Raw genomic sequence first — 19,008 nt, 5'->3', positions numbered from 1 at the left:
AGGTAGCAAATTTAATTACAGCCTAGACATCGGTTAAAATGTTGCAATTACTCTGTCACTGTCAACCTGTCGACGTTTTACGCCGAACGCGATGTTATTTAATATACTCGTTAAATCCTATTCTCTTACCTCTGCGACTCCTCCATCTTCTTGCGTGTTGGTTGCTGCTCGTACAAAATGCAACAACTTCCTCTTGTGGGGGAGTGATCTAAGATCACCTGGGATTCTGCAACACAATAATTAACCAAGATTTAATCTAACGTATAGCAGAAAGTTGTGTAACTATATCACAAATCTACAGGTAGAAGAAATGAAGACCAAAAAATTGCTAACTCAGATATGGATTTATTTTAAAAGGTTTTAACTTTTAAATTTGTTGTTAAAGAAGATAAAAATTAATTATCCTTATCAGTTTGAAATAAATTAGTGCTTGTGTTGTGGACTGATTTGTCTTTAATCTGAAATGTTAATAAAAATATCAATGCGTATAAATAGTAAAGAGAACACATTGCTCGTGTTCCCTTTGTAGAAGCCAAAATTATCAATCGCCCTTAAATATTTGCCCTATATCTTGTATAAGAAGATACACAAAGCTTTAACACGTAACAATTTTCTATAATGTACAAATAAAAATGCTCTTCGTGTTGTTTTTCTTTAATTTCCAGAATAAATTCAATTAAGCTGGTATTATCCTTAGTCTCTGTATCGATTAATAAAATGATCAGTTTTACTGAGGGATTACATCTTCTGGGCGTTGATAAATCGTTCGTTAATTGAACCATGGATTAATCCCGTCCTTAGCAAAGATTAGCTGACCACAAATCGTTGCAACGATAAGACAAATTAAGCTCTATTAATCTACGGTTGAATCGTCGGGACGATTTAGCTATTAACTTCATTCGACGTCTATCGTCGCAGTCGCTGCGCGAGTTATAGTGCGTAATTGAGACGTATTTCAACATCCAACGCAATCCATTTTTCCACTTCGGAGTTGTAAATTGATCTCGTCGCGGCGTCGCAATTACACGTAACAAATTATCTTACAACTTCACCGCATTTTTATGTAACTTCCACGAGACTGTGTTCTCTCGAGATCCTTTTGTTTTGTCGTACGGTTACATTAATGACAAAAGTTAAGAAAGAAAATAATTATTTATTCTTTAGTTTATGAGATATATAGGAGAAAAATAAAAATAGCTTCAAGAAATAAAATATCATACGTCAACGTGCTGCAAGTATTTTTTCGATTATAATTCTATAAAGGCTAAAATTATTGTCGAATCGAGTTTATAATTCAAACCACACTCAGCAATATTCAAAAGGCAACTGAACATTTCCGAACATGCTTATACATACTCCATAGTTGGCTTATTGTAATAAATATCAATATTTCTTAACTTGTCCGGTATGTTTCCGTTTCCAATTATTACTTTGATATGGATAATGCCTTTCAAGTTAACAATTTGAAAAATTCATGAGTTATGGATATCTATCAATTATCCAACTTAAATTTGTATGTATCTCAGTATCTAAAGTAATTGTGCACATATTTGCACAGAAAAAAGGCTTCAATACCTACTTTGGTTTTTAACTTGTGTCGTTAAATGTATATCAACGACGCAAATACGTGCTGTATGTGATGACAATTACTGACCCTAATTAAGCGCTTATTGCACATTCCAGAGCTCGTAAAGAAATGACAAAACGATGCCACAATTATCCATGTTATCGTGTCGCTCGTTAATACTCGTTTACTATAAAAATGACTACTTGCAACAAAACATAGAAACTAGAAAGCAGATTATTCAACTTCATCCTCTTGAGCTAAATGAAAGACATTTTTTTGGAGTAGGTCTCTTGAAGAACACATTATTATTTATTTAATTTATTTCAAGAGTGCTTTACGTTTTAAAACTTCTACTACGATTTAAATGATTTTATTCGATGTTAAGGCAATATATAAGAAACAAAAGTGATACACGTTGGGATCGTCTTGAAACATTCTCATACTATTTAAAAACCAATTAAGGTTTCCTGTTTGAATTATCTATCTTCAAGATAAATTTACGGAACAAATAACAGTCGTGAAATTGTGGTAATTATTTGACAACTATTGTTCCAGTGTTCTGAATAATCGCTCATAATTAATTCTACAAATTGATCTAATAATGATTGTCGATAATTGTCGACAATTCTATGACCATTGTCCGTAGGTAAATTTATGTCACCATTCTGCGAATAGTTTCAAAGTGGAAGACAGAAATGGAAAATAAAAGTTCGTTAAAGCCTGCAAAATTATCCTCTTCTGAATGAGAGGGTTTTTGAAAATAAAATCCATTTTCCGTCAACTTGTATTTACGATAATAAGATTTCCTTCATTTTGGAGCCAGTTGAGAAAAATGTTGACTACGTCGCTTTATTAGAGTATTGGAATCAATGACGGCGAGACGATGAAATGCTCCAGAATATAATGGCGCGTGGATGACTTACGAGGGCATGATAAAATTCCGACACGAAGCTCATATACGCGGCATGCGACGAACGCGCTTGAAAATTCATCAGTTTGCTAAGGTCGCGGCTTCAATCACGCGAAATAGCCAGGGAAAACATTTCCTCGAATAAGGCTTCGCGTCCTTCCATGGAAATAATGTCGTCGCACTAGTTTCCAGTTTTTGTTCTGTTTCCTTTATTTATTTCCATTTCAAAAGTCTCCTACAGGAAGACATCAACATTTAACGAAACGTTAATAATAACAATTTCATTTGAATTTTGCTTCGACTATCAAGATTAATTTTCACCCCTTCGTTGAATTATTAATTCTCTGGTGCATAAATTTCTCTTTCACATTAGAACTCGTTTCTTAGATGTTTATATATTTACCATCAAATGAAATAATATTTAATCGAAACGATAGGTGCCTAGATTTATATACATACATGTTAAGCGTGTTCAAGTGTAAAATAGAAAAAGTTTTCCAATTCACATAGAGTTTGATGAAATTCATTTTTCAATTTCAAGTGCGAAAATGAATAAGTGTAAGTTTTATGAAATTTAGTTTCTACACCTGACTGCGCCAGAAAGTTTGTAAATTGCGAAACTTTTTTCTTTTTTTTTCTTTTTTCCATCGCGGCTATGAATTTCTAGTAGACGTCGCTGTTGCATGATTCACTACGCGCCACATTTACTGGAAACATTCTTAGGATGATTTATCTGGCAGCCTGCATAACTTTCTTCCGCAGAAGTTCTGTACCCAATAATCAAGAATGTACGGAATTTTATTCTAATGCGGCCCACGTATTACGGTTATACTTTTGGAATTTATTCGACTGAACTGTTAAATATTTCTTCATTGAATATGGAACCTTTTATTGTGTACATTCAAATTTGTAAATAAACTAGCTGGGGCCCGCGGTTTCACCCGTGTGGAATACCAACGTTGCAGTCCCCTTTTTACTCCCTTAGGAGTTGAATTTCGAAATATATTTTCTTATTCCTTCCATACATCATAAAGAAAACATGTGTGCAAAATTTCAGCTTTCTAGGTTCAAAGGTTTAGCCTGGGAGTTGATACGAACATTGTAGCCTCGGTTCACCCCATCAGAGGTTGAATTTTTTAAAATGTCGAAATATGTGTTTAATTAATTGTATCAAAGAGCATTAAGACCAAGTTTCAAGCAAATCCGACCATAAATATACAAACGTTGCAACCCCTTTTTACCCTTAGGGGTTGAATTTCGAAATATCCTTTCTTATTCCTTGTATACATCATAAAGGAAACCTCTGTGGAAAATTTCAGCTTTCTAGGTTCAAGGGTTTAGCTTGGACGTTGATTGTGATCAGTTCGGGCTTCACTCATATATATATATATATATATATATATATAGAAGATTACGTCTGAAGAGAACAAATTGCTTAATAACATGATAACTTTTATCTATAAGTAACAATTTCCCTTCATTTACACAATTTTAACGCTTGACTATGTACCTCGTTAATAAATAAACTCCTGCATCAAACAACCCAATTTCAGACGATCTATCGTACTTAGTGCACAGATTCACGATTTATTTTATTCATAATCCGAAGAGAGTCCCAAAGTGTAACATGGAAGCATCAATTGATCGTTACTGATACAGTAACATAAGTTTTGCTTGAAAAACCAACAAAGTACACATTTCACTCTCAACACATAAGACTGGTACTTTTTAATTTGCTCGATTTTAATTTTTGTTTAAGTAACGACGAGTGGGATGTTTATTTTTCATTTGTTATTCAAAATTTCTACCGAGATAAGAATATTTCCTATCTTCGGGAACAAGTGTTCGGTGTCACCGATAACGAGGGAGAGTGATGCGTTTGATTGAGAATGTTCAAACAAGTGAAACGACCAATGCAAATTTCTCGCAAAGGAAGCACTCATTGTATCAAGTTTTGCGTATTGAAATCTCGGTGACTTTTAGCGACGCCTCCTTCCTGTCTGAATCGACGCCTAGCCACGTGCTCGAATGACATAGTTCTGTTGTTAAGCCTACTCTTTCCTGTAATTCGTATCGATATTACATAATCAACCACGATAAATTGTAATTCCTCCGATACACGTTGCATTTAACAGTCGACACGACATACAGCACGTGTGCACCACACGCATGGACAAAATCTCGTCCACAGACAAATTTCGAATAACGCGTAAAGAAGAAATGACTCTTAATTCGTTACTCTTAAAACAAGAATAAGTGTTTCAATTATAATAAATAGGTGTTGGTATTAGTCATACTTTATTGGAATAAAATATGCGCGTGTAAATGAATCATTGTCGTTACAATTAGTCACAGTTTAATCTAAACGGAAAGTAATTGACATGCGAGACAACATATAAATTAATTTTATTACCTCGTGATTTCCATTGCGAGAATAATTTAGATGCTGGCTTGCGTCGGATCAAAGTCAGATCAAATATTTTAGGCAATTGTATTTTAGTGTACGTTTGAATGAGATGATAAATAATCAAGCTTTTCAATTTTATATAAGATGATTCACTGCATTAGATCAATTTAACCTTCTATTAAAACATTGTGTCTTGATTACTTGCACATTAACTAAATAATTAAAGTAATCAACTTAAACAATAAATGTATGTGCCTACAACCCCACTAAATATTCCCAGAAGGAAATATAATGTGCAAATCTCATAAAAGTGGATCATTGAATTTTATTAGAATTGTTTTCATCAAGGTTGAGCACATTATGCAACGGAGGGTTAAATCACCATAATCAATGCCCACACGCCGGATTCGTTTCAATGACAACCATGAATCGCTCGTCTAGAGGTCTTCATCTATATCTTTAATAGTTTCCCAAACTACATGAAATAGATCAACTTCGAAAGACGGTTTCGTTTACTAACATTCAAATTCCTACATTTCAAAAATTTACATCTTCCTTTCCCCACCACTCTGCTAACTCGCTCCTTACATTTCGCCACAGTTTACACAACACCCAGCAATCCAACCGAAATTGAAGAATACCAAATATTCCCAGTGCCAAATAACGTTCCATAACATATGCGTATTTCATTTGTACAACGCACGAACGACCGTCAAATAAGAAATGATGAGACCGCAAAAAAAACGTGCAAATTATGGTAAGCAGCAACCTGACGCTTTTAAACGAAAGCATACAATGCTGACCACGGAATATCTTAACGAAACGCGCCGTGGCATTCTTAAAATTTCACTTTTTCTAGTAAAAATACATTTTATCCTAGCGATAAACAATAGAGAAAGAATAACAAGAGCGTTAATCTTCATAACTTAGATTTCTCTCAACTTTGGAGTATGCAAATCGATGAAAAAAGGAATCGATTACTTACAGAGAACCACGTGGTAAACGGTCGACTGGTCGATTTCAATTCCTGACGATCAAGGTCCAATGTTTACATCACAAGACTCAATGTTACTCGCGTGCTATGAGCTTTGCTACTCGGGAGAAACGTTCTCAGAGACATCCACGTTTCAAATGAAAATGAAGCAGAAATGATGAAGACTTTAGATGGAAAGTATCCAATTGCGAGAGGTGGAAGAACTTTCCTCGTCCTCTTCTCTGAGAAAGTTGAGTAAATGTTCAACAAAGTTCTGTTCTAGTTGACGATTGAGGGATTCAGTGCTCGGTGAAGTATCCAGCTGAGTCTTGATCAGTCCTCAACGAAGTTTGAAGTCAGAAGTTTCTCGATCAGTCTTCGATCAAGTCTCTATCAACGTTGTGATGGAAGTGTTAATGAGAGTTCAGCTGGCGTTGAACGAAAGACAGCAAAACAGAAAGGAACGAAACATCGTCCCGAACGAGGAGAACTGTGGACACTGAAAGGCGAGCAGACCACGAGGCATCAACTATCTTCTAAGCCCCACCACCGCTGCTTTCAATCGGTCATCCAGCGTTGAGGGAAGTACGCAAGGATCGCAAACGAAGAAACGTGACGATGACAGTGCTATTAACACGCTCCTTAGACGACTGCGTCGCATCGAGAACGCCACGGTTTTTCTGGTTAATATCGATGGCTGGTGGTACCGCGTGACCGGGCAAACAATGGCCAAAGAGTATTACACCGGATAATAGGTGTTAATTGGAGTCTGATGAAATCGAGACGATCCCCCACAGCTGCTTATTATTTATCCTTTGTAACATTATTCGAATCTGATCAATATCGATACGGTACGAGTCAGATTTTTCTTGACTTTGAAGTATATATCGTATGGATATTGCCAAATCAGTTTGCGTTATCTTGTCTCTTTGTACTGTGATCGATACTTTGGGTAACAGTACGTGCCAGTCGTAAGCATGATGAGAAAATAGGGAAGATAAGAGTAATTATTTAACTCTTTCAAACCAAACGGAACATTAAAGTCTCTGTAAATTAGATTCTTGATCTCTGGTTTAATTGTGAATTGTGTATGAAGTAATAGTATATAATATTCAACAATTATCAGAATGGATAATGTTATATATTGTGTGTTAACACATTCGCGCTTGCTAATGTGAATTCGCGTCACTTCATATTTTATTCCCGGTCATGAAAAAAATATGAAAAGCTTTTTATTTTATACGCTACATATTTACAACATTGATATTTCGAAACATATTTTGTCATTTTTATTTTCGATCTAGCAATACAAATTTGTGATGTCCAACTTCTGAATTTTATTATTTTCGTCAGTACTCGGTATTAAAAACGTAAAATACCTGAATGTATCGCGAATGTATTAATAGGAGTTCAAAGGAAACCATCCACCAGCTGCTTATTACTTTTTCTTCGAAATACTATTCTGAGGTAATCAATATCGATGTGATACTAACCAGCCAGAATTTTCTTCGATGTTTGAAGTTTGTATCGCACAAGGATTCTCCAATTAGTTATCTTGACGACTTTGATCGTAATTGCTACTTCTACATGCTTCTGATTTATGTGTTACTACTTCTTTCTCCTAGTTTAATTGTACAATGAAGAAAATTACTATTGCTTCTGATAAAATGTCTCGTCTAACTTATTCAGAGTATTCAGTTAATTCATTTCATTTGTACACGGTTGAAAGCAAAGATTACGCAAATGAAATGAATTAAATGTAAATTAAACATATACAGTGTAGTCAATGGAAACTTGTCTAACCTAATAAGATTTTCACTGTTTTCAGCAATCAGAAATTGGCAATCACGTATCTGTTATATAACACGTGACAACGGAACAGTGAAGTCGAATTTCATATTATGCGCATGGCTCTTTCGATTTATGAAAAAGTCATCAAGTTTAATACTTATGTACTAGTCGATTTACGTTCCTTCAGCCGCTTCTACATTGGACGAAACAAATTAAAAGATCAATAATGAATGAATTACAGGTTGCGTGGCATTGCGTAATATTTCATTGCATTCATTTCTTTTATTGCTCAACTCCAACCCGGTTTTCTAGCTTCCCATTCCACTATGGTTTAATTTAAATTTAGAAATTGTGAAATTCTGGTAACCATGCAAAATGTCGTTAACTCGAAAATTAGTAGCTCGATTAACTCCAAACATAAAGTGTACTTATGCGTATTATCTACATGCAACGTTGTGTGAGATATTTTTAAAATCTTAATGTACTCGTTAGTTAAATAATTGTTTGTTTTGCATTTTCAGCGAAAAGATTAATGAGAATTAGCTATGCAAGCACTGTGAGCTATGTTGAAAGGCCTTTTACGAGATGTATTCCAAAGTGAATATACTAACGTATTTAAATTTCAATGTTCTATATTGTGCACTTCTCGTGCTAAAAATTCCCAAAGATTGCTTCGTTCTTGGTCAGGTTACTTACATTCCTTAGCGTGCATCGTCAACCATAAAATCGCAAGGTCGTTCACAACGAAACCCGACAGGTTAATTTTCCCGGATCGATCAATGTAACGTGTACATGCAACGAGTTGGCGTCTATTTTCTATACTCAGTCTACGATTATCGCCTATAATACGCGTATTCTATATCCTACACCTTCGTTTAGGCGTTTCTGTTTATAATCAAACTATATAAACGTAACTAAACATTAGCAGTAACTCGCATACTATTATGCAATTCTCTTGTATAGATAAAAAGTTGGTACAAAAAATAGAATGAATCGTAGGAAAGTATACTATACAAAATTAAAAAATAAATTTCATCTGAACTCGTATTAAAAGAAATTCTCAGAGTCCAAAGTTTCATGTGTGGATAAAAGTATATACATTCAACGTTCTGCTACTCTCGATACAAGAAATAGATCCGTTCCGAGCAAGTCGTGACGATACACTTAAAATTCGGGTGGTTCTGTGTATTTCGCTAACGGATGCGCGTCATTGCTAATGATCGTGCAGTTGACCCTATTTATCATACAGCACCAGTGAGGTCCCGTGATTGGCTCGATGGAATTCTTACGCCGGCCGGTACGAAATCGAACATGTGACCAGCCCTTGTGACGTTATAATCTACCCACAAACATTCGAATCAATTCGAAATTTGTTCATGTACTTGGCGTCGAGACGCTACCGCGTCTCTAGATACAATCTCATCAAACTTCACACATTGTGACACTTTCTACACCAAACGAACTGGCACTTTCGTCTTCTTCTTTCTTCGAACAAACTAATTACGTTTCACCCAACGACTTGTCTCTAATTTGCGCCGTTCACAAATGCAATTTGAAATGTTATGAACGTTACAAAAAGAGGATCGACAAAAGGACACGTGGTTGTTGCCAAACCGACCACGATAAATCATTATCTCCGAGACGTTCGAGGTTCGCTATAGCCAGAAGTTTGTGTTTCCTCGCCTCGACATGGTTGCGGTATACAAAAAAAATTCCTATCTCTCGATTTGTACAAACCGGCAATCAGAATCGACGATTCACGATATGGACGTTTCCGTTCGCGTAATTCGTCGATTACAAGAGTTGCGTCATCGAAATACATTTCTGATCGACGAATTCACTTTTCCATAAAATGTATCGCTATACGAGATAATCTCCATCTTTATCAACTTTGCAAACTCGTAATGCACATTGACCTCTCATTACACAGACAGTCTTCCTGTCCATTTAGCATTCCTCTATTTTAAAAACCTTTTGAAGTGGGTGCCTGTGGGTGTCCACTCTATCAATTGACTGCGATAAACACCGATGAAAATCCAGCACGCACACTCACATGAAAGAATCTTCCGCTCCAATCTGTTCACAGTCCAAAATTTAATCAATGGCACCGGACACATAATATCAATATTCTTAATTAATGAGTATTGTTTGATTCATAACAAAGGACACGAAGAATGGACGTGTGTCGGCGATTGGAGACCAACTTCCACGCGTAGACACTTCTCGCCGAGTTTGAGGTTATGTCGGCTCTCTTCGGCGTTGGTTGCTGACATATAACACGTGGCCGTGGCCTTCGTTGCGAAAATGTGAAAGAGGGCAGACGGAAGCGATCGATCGTGACAATGACTCACCTTCAGCCCGTCTTTGCTTCCGACGAAGACCTTCTGAAGTTCTACGGCTCGCCTCTCCGTTTGCATTTTCGCTGGCACGTCCAGTGACACTTCACGCACTCCTAGACATCGCTCTAACGTGATGGGGATCCCGCACTTTACGATTATCTAGTCGCAAGTGAATGACACACGAAATTCGCGTCACACGGACCACGATAATCGCGAACGTAACGTGCTCCAGCGTTTTATCGCATGGCGCCCTTGTGCTTCGCTGCTGTCGATCACTGTCGAGAACCAGCGATCACGTGACGTGGATCTCAACACGCGTTCGCGCGCGACTATTGATCGTCGACCACTGCGCCATCACGAGTCGACCGCCGTCGACTCCGCACTCCTTTTCTCGGTAGCAGTCGAACTTTTCGAGGGACCGTAATCGATTCCTTCGACCTCGAGAAGCGGGGAACAGCGCGGCGCGCGGAAGATACAAAATTCAAACAGAACCGAGCACGCAAACACAAATACAGTACCAAGGGACACAAATACAGTTGTTTCAAATATTTGTATACAGATAACGAAAATTTCTTTGTTATTGTTCGATTTTCTCTTTACTAAAAGAGAAAGTTTTCGTGACAAAAACTCGTTTGGGTTTCGTTCCTAGACACAAGTCAAGAGGGTGCAGCTGCGAAATTCTTCGTTACTGACCTCACATTCATCCATTCGAGCTGCTTCTAGCGAACAGAACAGCCGTGCTCTTCCGTGTGTTTCGAATAAAGTTTTTAAAGTCAAGTTAATATAAAAGTCTACTCATTCCTTCCACCGCCTATATTTCCAATAGTTGTTTAACATCAATGGCCCCTTTTCAAACTTTTGTGTACAGTTCACATATAAAATATATACATCATGTTGTTTTGTATAGTATTTAATGTATTACACGTGAAATACTTTTGCGTTCGACTGAAAAAGGAGTCTTTAGAATCAGTCATTTTACTAATGGCGGTAAAAGTAGGTATAAATGAAATGTCGATAGGTCTAGTGTCAAGAATGAAACCACCAAGTCGCGCAATTTGACTGATGTACTTCAAACTTCTTCCAAAAGTCACTCGATTATTAGTGATGCTTTTACAATGGATTTATAATTGATTTAGCGTGGAGTAGTTTGAATAAAATGTTACGCAAGACTATATCAAAATTTGATTTAGAGTTTAATCCGACAGAATGTAACCATGGAAATGAAGAATTCTTAAATGAAAGATGATCTATACTTCAATGATGTGTGTTCAAAATAACACTATAAATTCTTTTCCTTTCAATTCGGATACATTACCGTGAAATTAAACGTCTAGACTAGAACCCCTTCAACGTGATCTTTTTTTATCCAGAGGAATGATTCACCTGCACATCCACTTTAAATGGGTCGAAACGTGTTGGACACGAAGGTTCTGTACTTTCACTACGTGAACTATTTCAGGTGTTCTCGTCACTTACCTCTTGCGTCAACGAGAATCGCACACTTTTTTCCCTCGCGCGATCGATATTTTCATCGCACGAGATTCTTCGAATTTCATCCAACAAGGAGTGTCGCCATTAACGTCAATGAAAATTCTTTCATCGAGGCCACCCGGTATCGCGAATTTTGCAACAAAAACGTTCTGCCAAGGTAAAGTATTCCTCGCAATACGAACGCTTGGTAATCGACTCCGACTTTGTATCGATCATTCGTTCGACCACGCGTTCCCATCAACCGCGGAGTTCACGATCGACCACTCTCTCTACATCTTCTGTATTTCGAATACAACGTCGACAGCCGAAACATTTTCGGAATTTCCAGCAAAAATTTCCAATGTAAACACCGTCAAACTCACCGGATAAATGCCATTACACGATGAGCCAGCCGAATAATACCGCGCAACCGCGAAAGAAACTTGCAAAGTGTACTTCGACTTCGGCGTCGGGGCAAAATAGCAATCACAAGTATTCAACAAATTTTCTATACGTTATTCCACGGAGTCGATAAGTCGCTGATTATGCATTGACGGGCGATTGAAAGGATATACTTACGTGACATGGCAATAACTCGAGTCCACGATATAAGGGCTGCTAGGTTATAGTTTCACGTGTTTTATGTGCTCGTAGATTGAAAAGAATTGCTTCGACATCGACTTATATAGTGAACAACGAGGAAGGACAGGAACGCGCCAAAAGCGCCACGTTAGAAAATGCAAGCGTTGATCCGAGGAAAAACAGAAATCTTGTCAACAAAAGAGTTGATAAAACGGTACCTGCATTGTTGTTACCGTAATTATTCAAGAAACTTTAGATAATGCGACGGCTTTCATAAATATTATTACTTTTAATGCGTTGACTGGCGTCGTTACTCATAGTAGTGGACGAAACTATTAGTTAGATGTGTAATTTAAATAGAAAAGAATCCATTCAAAATATGAAAGATACATTTACTTTTTTTTACATTTACTTTACGTAAATTCAATATATAATTAACATAATAAATGTTTTATTCGAATAGAGTTTTGTCCATTTTTACTGGTCGTCATTTACGACCAAGGAATCGTTAATGAAAGCGTAAAAGAATACTAAATATCAATTTGAGAAATGAATGTAAACTAACATAAATTCGTACAAAATTAAAATACGTAGCAAATTGGCACCGTTACAAAGAGCCGTGTCGTAAATCATTATTTTAAAGAACCGTACGACAGTCGACACGTTAATGTTTCTTATCGTATCAGCTGCACGTAGGAGGATATTTTGTCAGTTTTTTTCTTTAGACTTCCAGCACGACAGTTAACGGCGGTAGAAAGTTTTGGAATCCTTGCAACGCCAAACCATCGAACCTTTTTTTGCCAGATCATTCTATCATCGAAGAAGGTACGAATACGACATCAACGGAGAGAGTCTTTAACACAATGACAATCTAACCTATTATACCTATTCATTCTTTCATCTTTCCTTCCTCTTACACCTCTTACACTTCCTCGGACACCTGAGCCGAGTCACTTTTTCGACGTTTATGTTGAAATCGCATTCCTCCTAACTGTCTTCGAGAATGTCAAGCCATGCATTTACATTGTTACAATGTAACTCGTAGCATACATGTTAGCAATACATCTATAAAAAGTATTCTGAAACAAATATTACATATAAACAATGTCTAGAAGACGACGAATCATAATAAACATTATTTATGTATACTTCCTATAAGTATTTCTTCCCCTTCCTTGAGTATTTAATATTTTTTTCCTAAACAATTTTGCAATAATACTTTCTTGCAATAGTAGCTCTTGGAAGAAATATTAACAAAGAAAATTGGTTACAAGACATTATTAATATGATCATAATATTTGCATATAAAAATTTGAGTTCAAGCCTTCTTTCGTTGGACGTAGGGGTTTGGGTTCTGATGTCCGAGGGTTAAACACGACTCCTTGCTTACTCAACAATCTCTCTACCCTGTTCTTCCATTTGCTATTCAATTAATGTTGTGCAACAAACGCTCTGACCCTTTTAACTCCCGAAACAACGCACGCTGTTTCGGATCCCCGACTATTGAAAACTGTCTCCACCAGAAAGTGAGGTGATAAGTGCATTGACGAAGCAGTTGTACCTAGTCGAGTCCCAGATGCACAAGGTGCAGAGCAGCCTGAGAAGAAGCGAGGAACAGTTGAGGTCGAAGGACCAAGAGATCGGTCGTCTGAAACGGAAGGTTCACCGTTGTTCTCGTACGCCCAATCGTATGCACCCCATCTCTCTCGTTACCGACACTCGATTTGCCGCAGGTCAAGGAGTGGGAAACCAAGAGCAAGAACCAGGAGACCCTGAGGAAGAAGGAGCAGCAACAACGACGCGTTCAAACCGACCGCTCGGATTACCTTTACAGTCAATGCCTCATGTTGGAGCACAGAATCTATGAGATGGAGGTTGAACGTTTCCCACCTTGAACTATTTGTAGTAGCACATACATGGAAACGAAATATTTAAACGGATTACGATACCAGTAATAACTGCGTTGTCGTGACGCGAAATTACCGTGTCCCCGTTTTGCAGAAATTCTTGGCCGATTACGGTCTGATCTGGGTCGGCGATACGAACAGCCCGAAGTGCCATGAACCGGTCGCCAAGTAAATCGTGTATACCCCACTATTTAATCAGGCTGACGATCTATCGAAGTTAATCACCGGTTATCGATGTCTTTTAGTAATTACATCGGGCCTTGTTACGAGCAGATTATCGCGAACATCGATCAGCTCAACTTGGCCGCGGGAAAGGGCGAAGTTCACGTGCAGCACAACGAAAAAGGAAACGGAGCCACGTTCAAAGTAAATCTCTCTTGTACACACCGTGACGTTTCGATGAGTCATTTTTCTTGTATGTAAAGTCCTGGGTTCGCGTGGCAGTTTTACGGTTCGACTCGGGGCATGAAGCTCCTGCGGTATTTTATACAATATTAACGACAGAAAAGAAAGTCTGATTTTTACTCCAATCCAGGTGATGTATCATAAATCTACTAGGATTTTACACGTGATCCGAAGAATGGGTGATTAACTCAATTTTGTGCTTCTTTTTTATTTACAGTTCTTTTGTTAAAAATATTCGAAGTATTTATTCTATTTACCAAGCACGTTGGTACGATCGATGTGCGTATTACTCACGATCACGCGTTCCACTGAAACAATGCGATTTAGCTTGTTCCCGACAATTTTTTATTTTTAATTTTATGCGACGTTTATCACCGGATGAGTTCCATCGATATTTGTGGTCACGTAACCCCGGTGTCGGTTTTCGACGACAATTCTGCGGCCTGAATGCGTTTTAGCGAAACGCAGAAAATTGACGTTAATCGTTCCCACCCGTTACGCGCGGACAACAATGACGAACATGATTTACGATCGTCGAAGAGTTACGACATTTCAACGCACGTTGACTGGACCGAGAATATAATTTTTCAGCGTTCGTTTCTCCGTCGGCGGTCATGTAACACGATGATTGGCCGACGAGATAATTGAACGTCATTAATTCAAACGTTGAGAGGGAGATTAATCGTGTGTTATTTAACTATTGTTTGAAGACCCCTTCTTGCATGTCTTTAAAATTCTACAAAAATGGAATGATAGTTCAAGACGGCCTATTGCGCCCTTACGACGATCCAGCGACGGAATCGTTCCTTCGTGATATTTTGGACGGTTATTTCCCTTCCGAGTTGCAACAGGCCTACCCCAATGGAGTGCCTTTCAAGGTGCAGTAACGATCATCTTTCAACTGTAACTTTAATTAGAATTTCATCATTGAAAACTTTAACTACTACATTCAGGAAAATAGCAACTCTTTTTAGACATAATACCGGAACAGAACATAGATTTATTAAGTCTAATAAGATTGAATTTATCAGATACATTTTAATTAATTTTGAGATAAGTTCAATTGAATGTAATCGAGTTCAATTGAAACCAGTTTTCAATATGAAAATGACGGTGTGTTTACGTCAACATTTATCAGGTAGAAGATCATAGACATCAAATGTACTTGGGCAGTACTGCCGACTTTCCAGGACAAGGTTATCGGCTGGGAAAGCAACCACCAGCTGATAATAACTCGCTCTTATCGAGTAGAACTCGTAGACCAGGCACCGCGTCTCAGAAGTCGAGTCGTCGTCCTTCTCTTACGAAGGACAATCTTTCCAGCAACGACTGTTCTACTCCATTGGTACCTTCGACTGCCAGGTGACGCATTAAAAACAGTAGTTTTACAACAAAAGTGCAGAAAATTCTTATCTAAACAATTGGTTCGCATAATGAAGAAGACGCAGAGCTATTTTGTACTCTTTGGTTGTTGAATATTAATTATAATTTGGATTGTCACTGACATAGAAAGTAATGATGAAGAAATAGTTTACTATATTGCTTTAGAGAAGGATCAGAATAAAATAGTCGAAATATTGAAAACCCCGCTAATAACCTTGATAATGTATTTAATTTAGTTTCTGAAGATCAAATTCCGCCACATCAAGTTTTCCATTTGATATTAATTTTTTATATATAATTACTGATCATTTTTAAGTGGTGAATGTTTGCGAGCAGGTCGTTAAAATCGAAAAGTCCATCGGTCGATACTCCGCCAATCGAGATGTACATTCTTCGTTCGCAAATTCTTGCATCGCACAATAATAATTGCTCCGACACGCATTTGCAATCGCACATTAACGCCGAACTGGGTTTGAGTAGCCGAAAAGAGAAGGTAAAAATCGATTTACTGCTTTTATAACCTTTGTTCACCATAGAATGAAAGGGGACTCATCCCTTTTTTAACCCATTGCGGTCGTATTAAATTTAGGTGGTTTAGAGGTGGTTTAGAGTAGACATGCGACCGCAAAATGGTTAAACTTAACACCTTAACAAATATTTTCCAATTACAATCGTATTGTCAATGCACATATGTTCCAAAAATTTGCGTAAAACGTAAAAGTATTTATCTCTATTTTGAATTGTCCTCTGGAAGAGAGATCTGGCTACGAAGACTGCAGACTTTGACGTCACCGTTAGAGAGGGGCTTCCGAAATCCAGAGGTGTGTTAAGGTTTCCAAGTTCTGGAAGGTGTTACCACGGTTCGACCGATAGAAGTTCGTCACGACCATCCCCCAGGTACAATTTTTATCCAATTAATTACGTTCGTCGATATCTTTTCAACGTCCCCTCGCCTTCAGTCGATTCGAGAACACAGAAGATCGCACTCGACAGCGAACGAGATCCGCCAGCTTGCCAAGCTCTCGTATGTCCGTGAATCCTAAACCCATAACGAGAACTAAACCAGCCACGGATTTTGCCAAAGTCGACGCCACACGATTCTCGAATTTGCGAACGACGAACAGTGCAACTAAACGAAATCCACGCGTTACGAAATCAGCTGCGCCAGTCAGAAAGAACGCGGTAAGGACACCATGGTTTGTTACAGATGAAATGGCTGAATCCTTAAAAAAATTTTGAATGGCTATTGTTTTATTAATTTTAATGTAATCTAGAATGAGGGAATTCAAGGTTTTAATAAAGGAAATTTATTATTATCTTAGTCAGCTACATAGTTCATTTTGAAGCTTAACATCTTCTAATTGAAATTTTGATAAATTCTGATAAATTCATTTCTCAAAAACTGCAATATATATTACAAACAACGAATTTGCCTTTAATGTATCGTTTACTATTTTCTTTCAAAATAATTTTGATGGAAGTACTGATGGAGCTTTATAGGAGTATCTTAACCCCGATAAAAGTTGAATATCTTTTCAAATATTTTCGAAAACCCTTTTAGCATAAATATAGTTGAGGTGCGACTATATGAACCATATCCCATCAACAACCCCTCAAAATTCGAGTCTTCTAGATGATGATTAAACGTCGTTTGTAATCTGTTTGACGTGTTCCAGCCGCCAATTTTACATCAGATCAACGAACCATCGGGAACGCCAGGAGAACTCCGACTGAAAGTCAGGTCCCTGAACGGTGGTACAGTTTACTTGGTGCACGTATCCGCCGATGAACCGATAGCTCAACTTTACCACCTGCTAGACAGAGCCATGTCGAGAACTGTTCCTCGCGGATACAAAATCGTTCTCAGCGGGTAAGACTTGGTCGATGAATTCTGCTTTTCCTTGCGTTGCTCTACCCACAACGAAACATTCACTTGTAACTTCAGTTACTCGCCGAGGAGATTGGAGCATCTAGGAACTACTCTAAGGGAAATCGGTATCACCAGGGACAGCGTCCTACATTTAGTGAACGACTGATGATCGCGGAACGGAAGACTTTTAATCGTAAGAAACTGTAACAGATTCTTGTGTACATATTGCTGTAGAGAAATGTCAAAAACTATTCGTTTGTCAGAAATATATTGAATTCACTTAATACCTTAATTTGCTATAAGGAAAAAATATACAGAACTGGAGTGCATGAGTAGAGAAAGAAAAGTGAAAGGTGATTGCTTCGCAAAGTAAACTCGAAGTAATAGAGTCTAAGATCTGATCTAATAGATCACTGATATTTAATAATTTGAACCATTTATGAATTATCTGAAACCATTATTGATTCCAAAAATTAATATAGTAGTTACTTTAGTATGGTATCGCGACCAAAATTCTTATTCGTCGTTAAATAAACGTTACGTTTCATGTCACGAAGAGGGAACCTTTGAAAATTAGTGGAAGTGGTTAGAGATTTTGATTGCTCGTATCGTTGCATGGTAAGCGTGGCCACGAGACCTATCTTTCCAGTGATAGGTACAAGAATTGCTTGAAATTTATTTTACCACTATCGGATACATGACCTCGTTGGTACAAGGAGCTGTGTAACTGGTGTTTGTTCTATTAATATGTAGCAACTATGAGTGATGTCGTAAATACACTGCTGTAAACACGACTCAACGTAACAGCCTTGTAATTAACCTCGAGACACCACCCATTTCGTACCTTGAAGGCAGGTTGATTTATGTTCACCCGGTTGACCAAGCACTTAAGTGCACGCATTTGTCCCTAAGACGCTCAGTGAATTCCATCGTGATAATGAACCTTGCATTTGATTCACTGCTGAACGATTGCAAGCACATTAAGATAATAGCCATTGGATGATAAGCTTCAGAAGACAATAGTCTTCGGAGGATACATTTGTGAATATAATAGTTTGTAGACGACGGACTTCAGAAAGGGACACTTTAGGGGACACATTTCTATGTCATGTTTTGAGGGACGGAGAACGATGATCAGGTGAATGAAAATATGATCAAATCAATTTTTAGAAGGTAGACATTCTTTGTGTATATACATTTTTTCGCAGAAATATTTTTAATTTTAATTTCTATTTTAATATAAATGTCAATATAGCACAGAATATTACAAAAAATGATTGCAATGTTAGAAATTTTAATTTATATTGGACTACATATTATGACCACATGGCTGTGCAATATTGCGTCGAACATATTTGTAAAATATTCTACCAAGATTTAATTGCAACTCTATATTAATAACAT

The 19,008-nt window shown here is 37.5% G+C and overlaps 2 protein-coding genes across 6 annotated transcripts in view; one reads left to right on the top strand and one right to left on the bottom strand.

Annotated features, from left to right (window-relative positions):
- Window positions 1-12,058, bottom strand: part of LOC128889266 (vesicular glutamate transporter 2-like) — a 25,995-nt gene extending 13,937 nt beyond the window's left edge. The window contains exons 1-2 of one of the 5 annotated variants that reach the window (XM_054146721.1): window positions 12,037-12,058; window positions 130-226 (exon numbers count right to left, since the gene is read on the bottom strand). In XM_054146721.1, the coding sequence (XP_054002696.1) occupies window positions 130-226; window positions 12,037-12,043 (104 nt within the window). In that variant the 5' untranslated portion in view covers window positions 12,044-12,058. Of the gene's footprint in view, window positions 1-129; window positions 227-5,869; window positions 6,377-9,999; window positions 10,289-12,036 lie in introns of those variants that run through there. The other 4 variants (XM_054146723.1, XM_054146725.1, XM_054146722.1 and 1 more) reach the window with 4 other exon arrangements.
- LOC128889278 (uncharacterized) lies at window positions 11,846-19,008 on the top strand. Its single transcript, XM_054146743.1, has 14 exons — window positions 11,846-11,949; window positions 12,112-12,253; window positions 12,765-12,864; window positions 13,563-13,699; window positions 13,773-13,913; window positions 14,041-14,114; window positions 14,192-14,312; window positions 15,062-15,229; window positions 15,490-15,713; window positions 16,071-16,227; window positions 16,489-16,631; window positions 16,694-16,916; window positions 17,411-17,604; window positions 17,680-19,008. Exons 1-14 carry the CDS (start codon window positions 11,861-11,863, stop codon window positions 17,768-17,770), a joined length of 2,004 nt encoding a protein of 667 aa, XP_054002718.1. The 5' UTR covers window positions 11,846-11,860; the 3' UTR covers window positions 17,771-19,008.

The sequence above is a fragment of the Hylaeus anthracinus genome, unplaced genomic scaffold (genome assembly GCF_026225885.1).
Source record: "Hylaeus anthracinus isolate JK02 unplaced genomic scaffold, UHH_iyHylAnth1.0_haploid 11997, whole genome shotgun sequence".
Taxonomy (NCBI): domain Eukaryota; kingdom Metazoa; phylum Arthropoda; class Insecta; order Hymenoptera; family Colletidae; genus Hylaeus; species Hylaeus anthracinus.
Note: the sequence above shows the minus strand (reverse complement) of the source record. Positions and strands in the feature narration are given on the sequence as shown.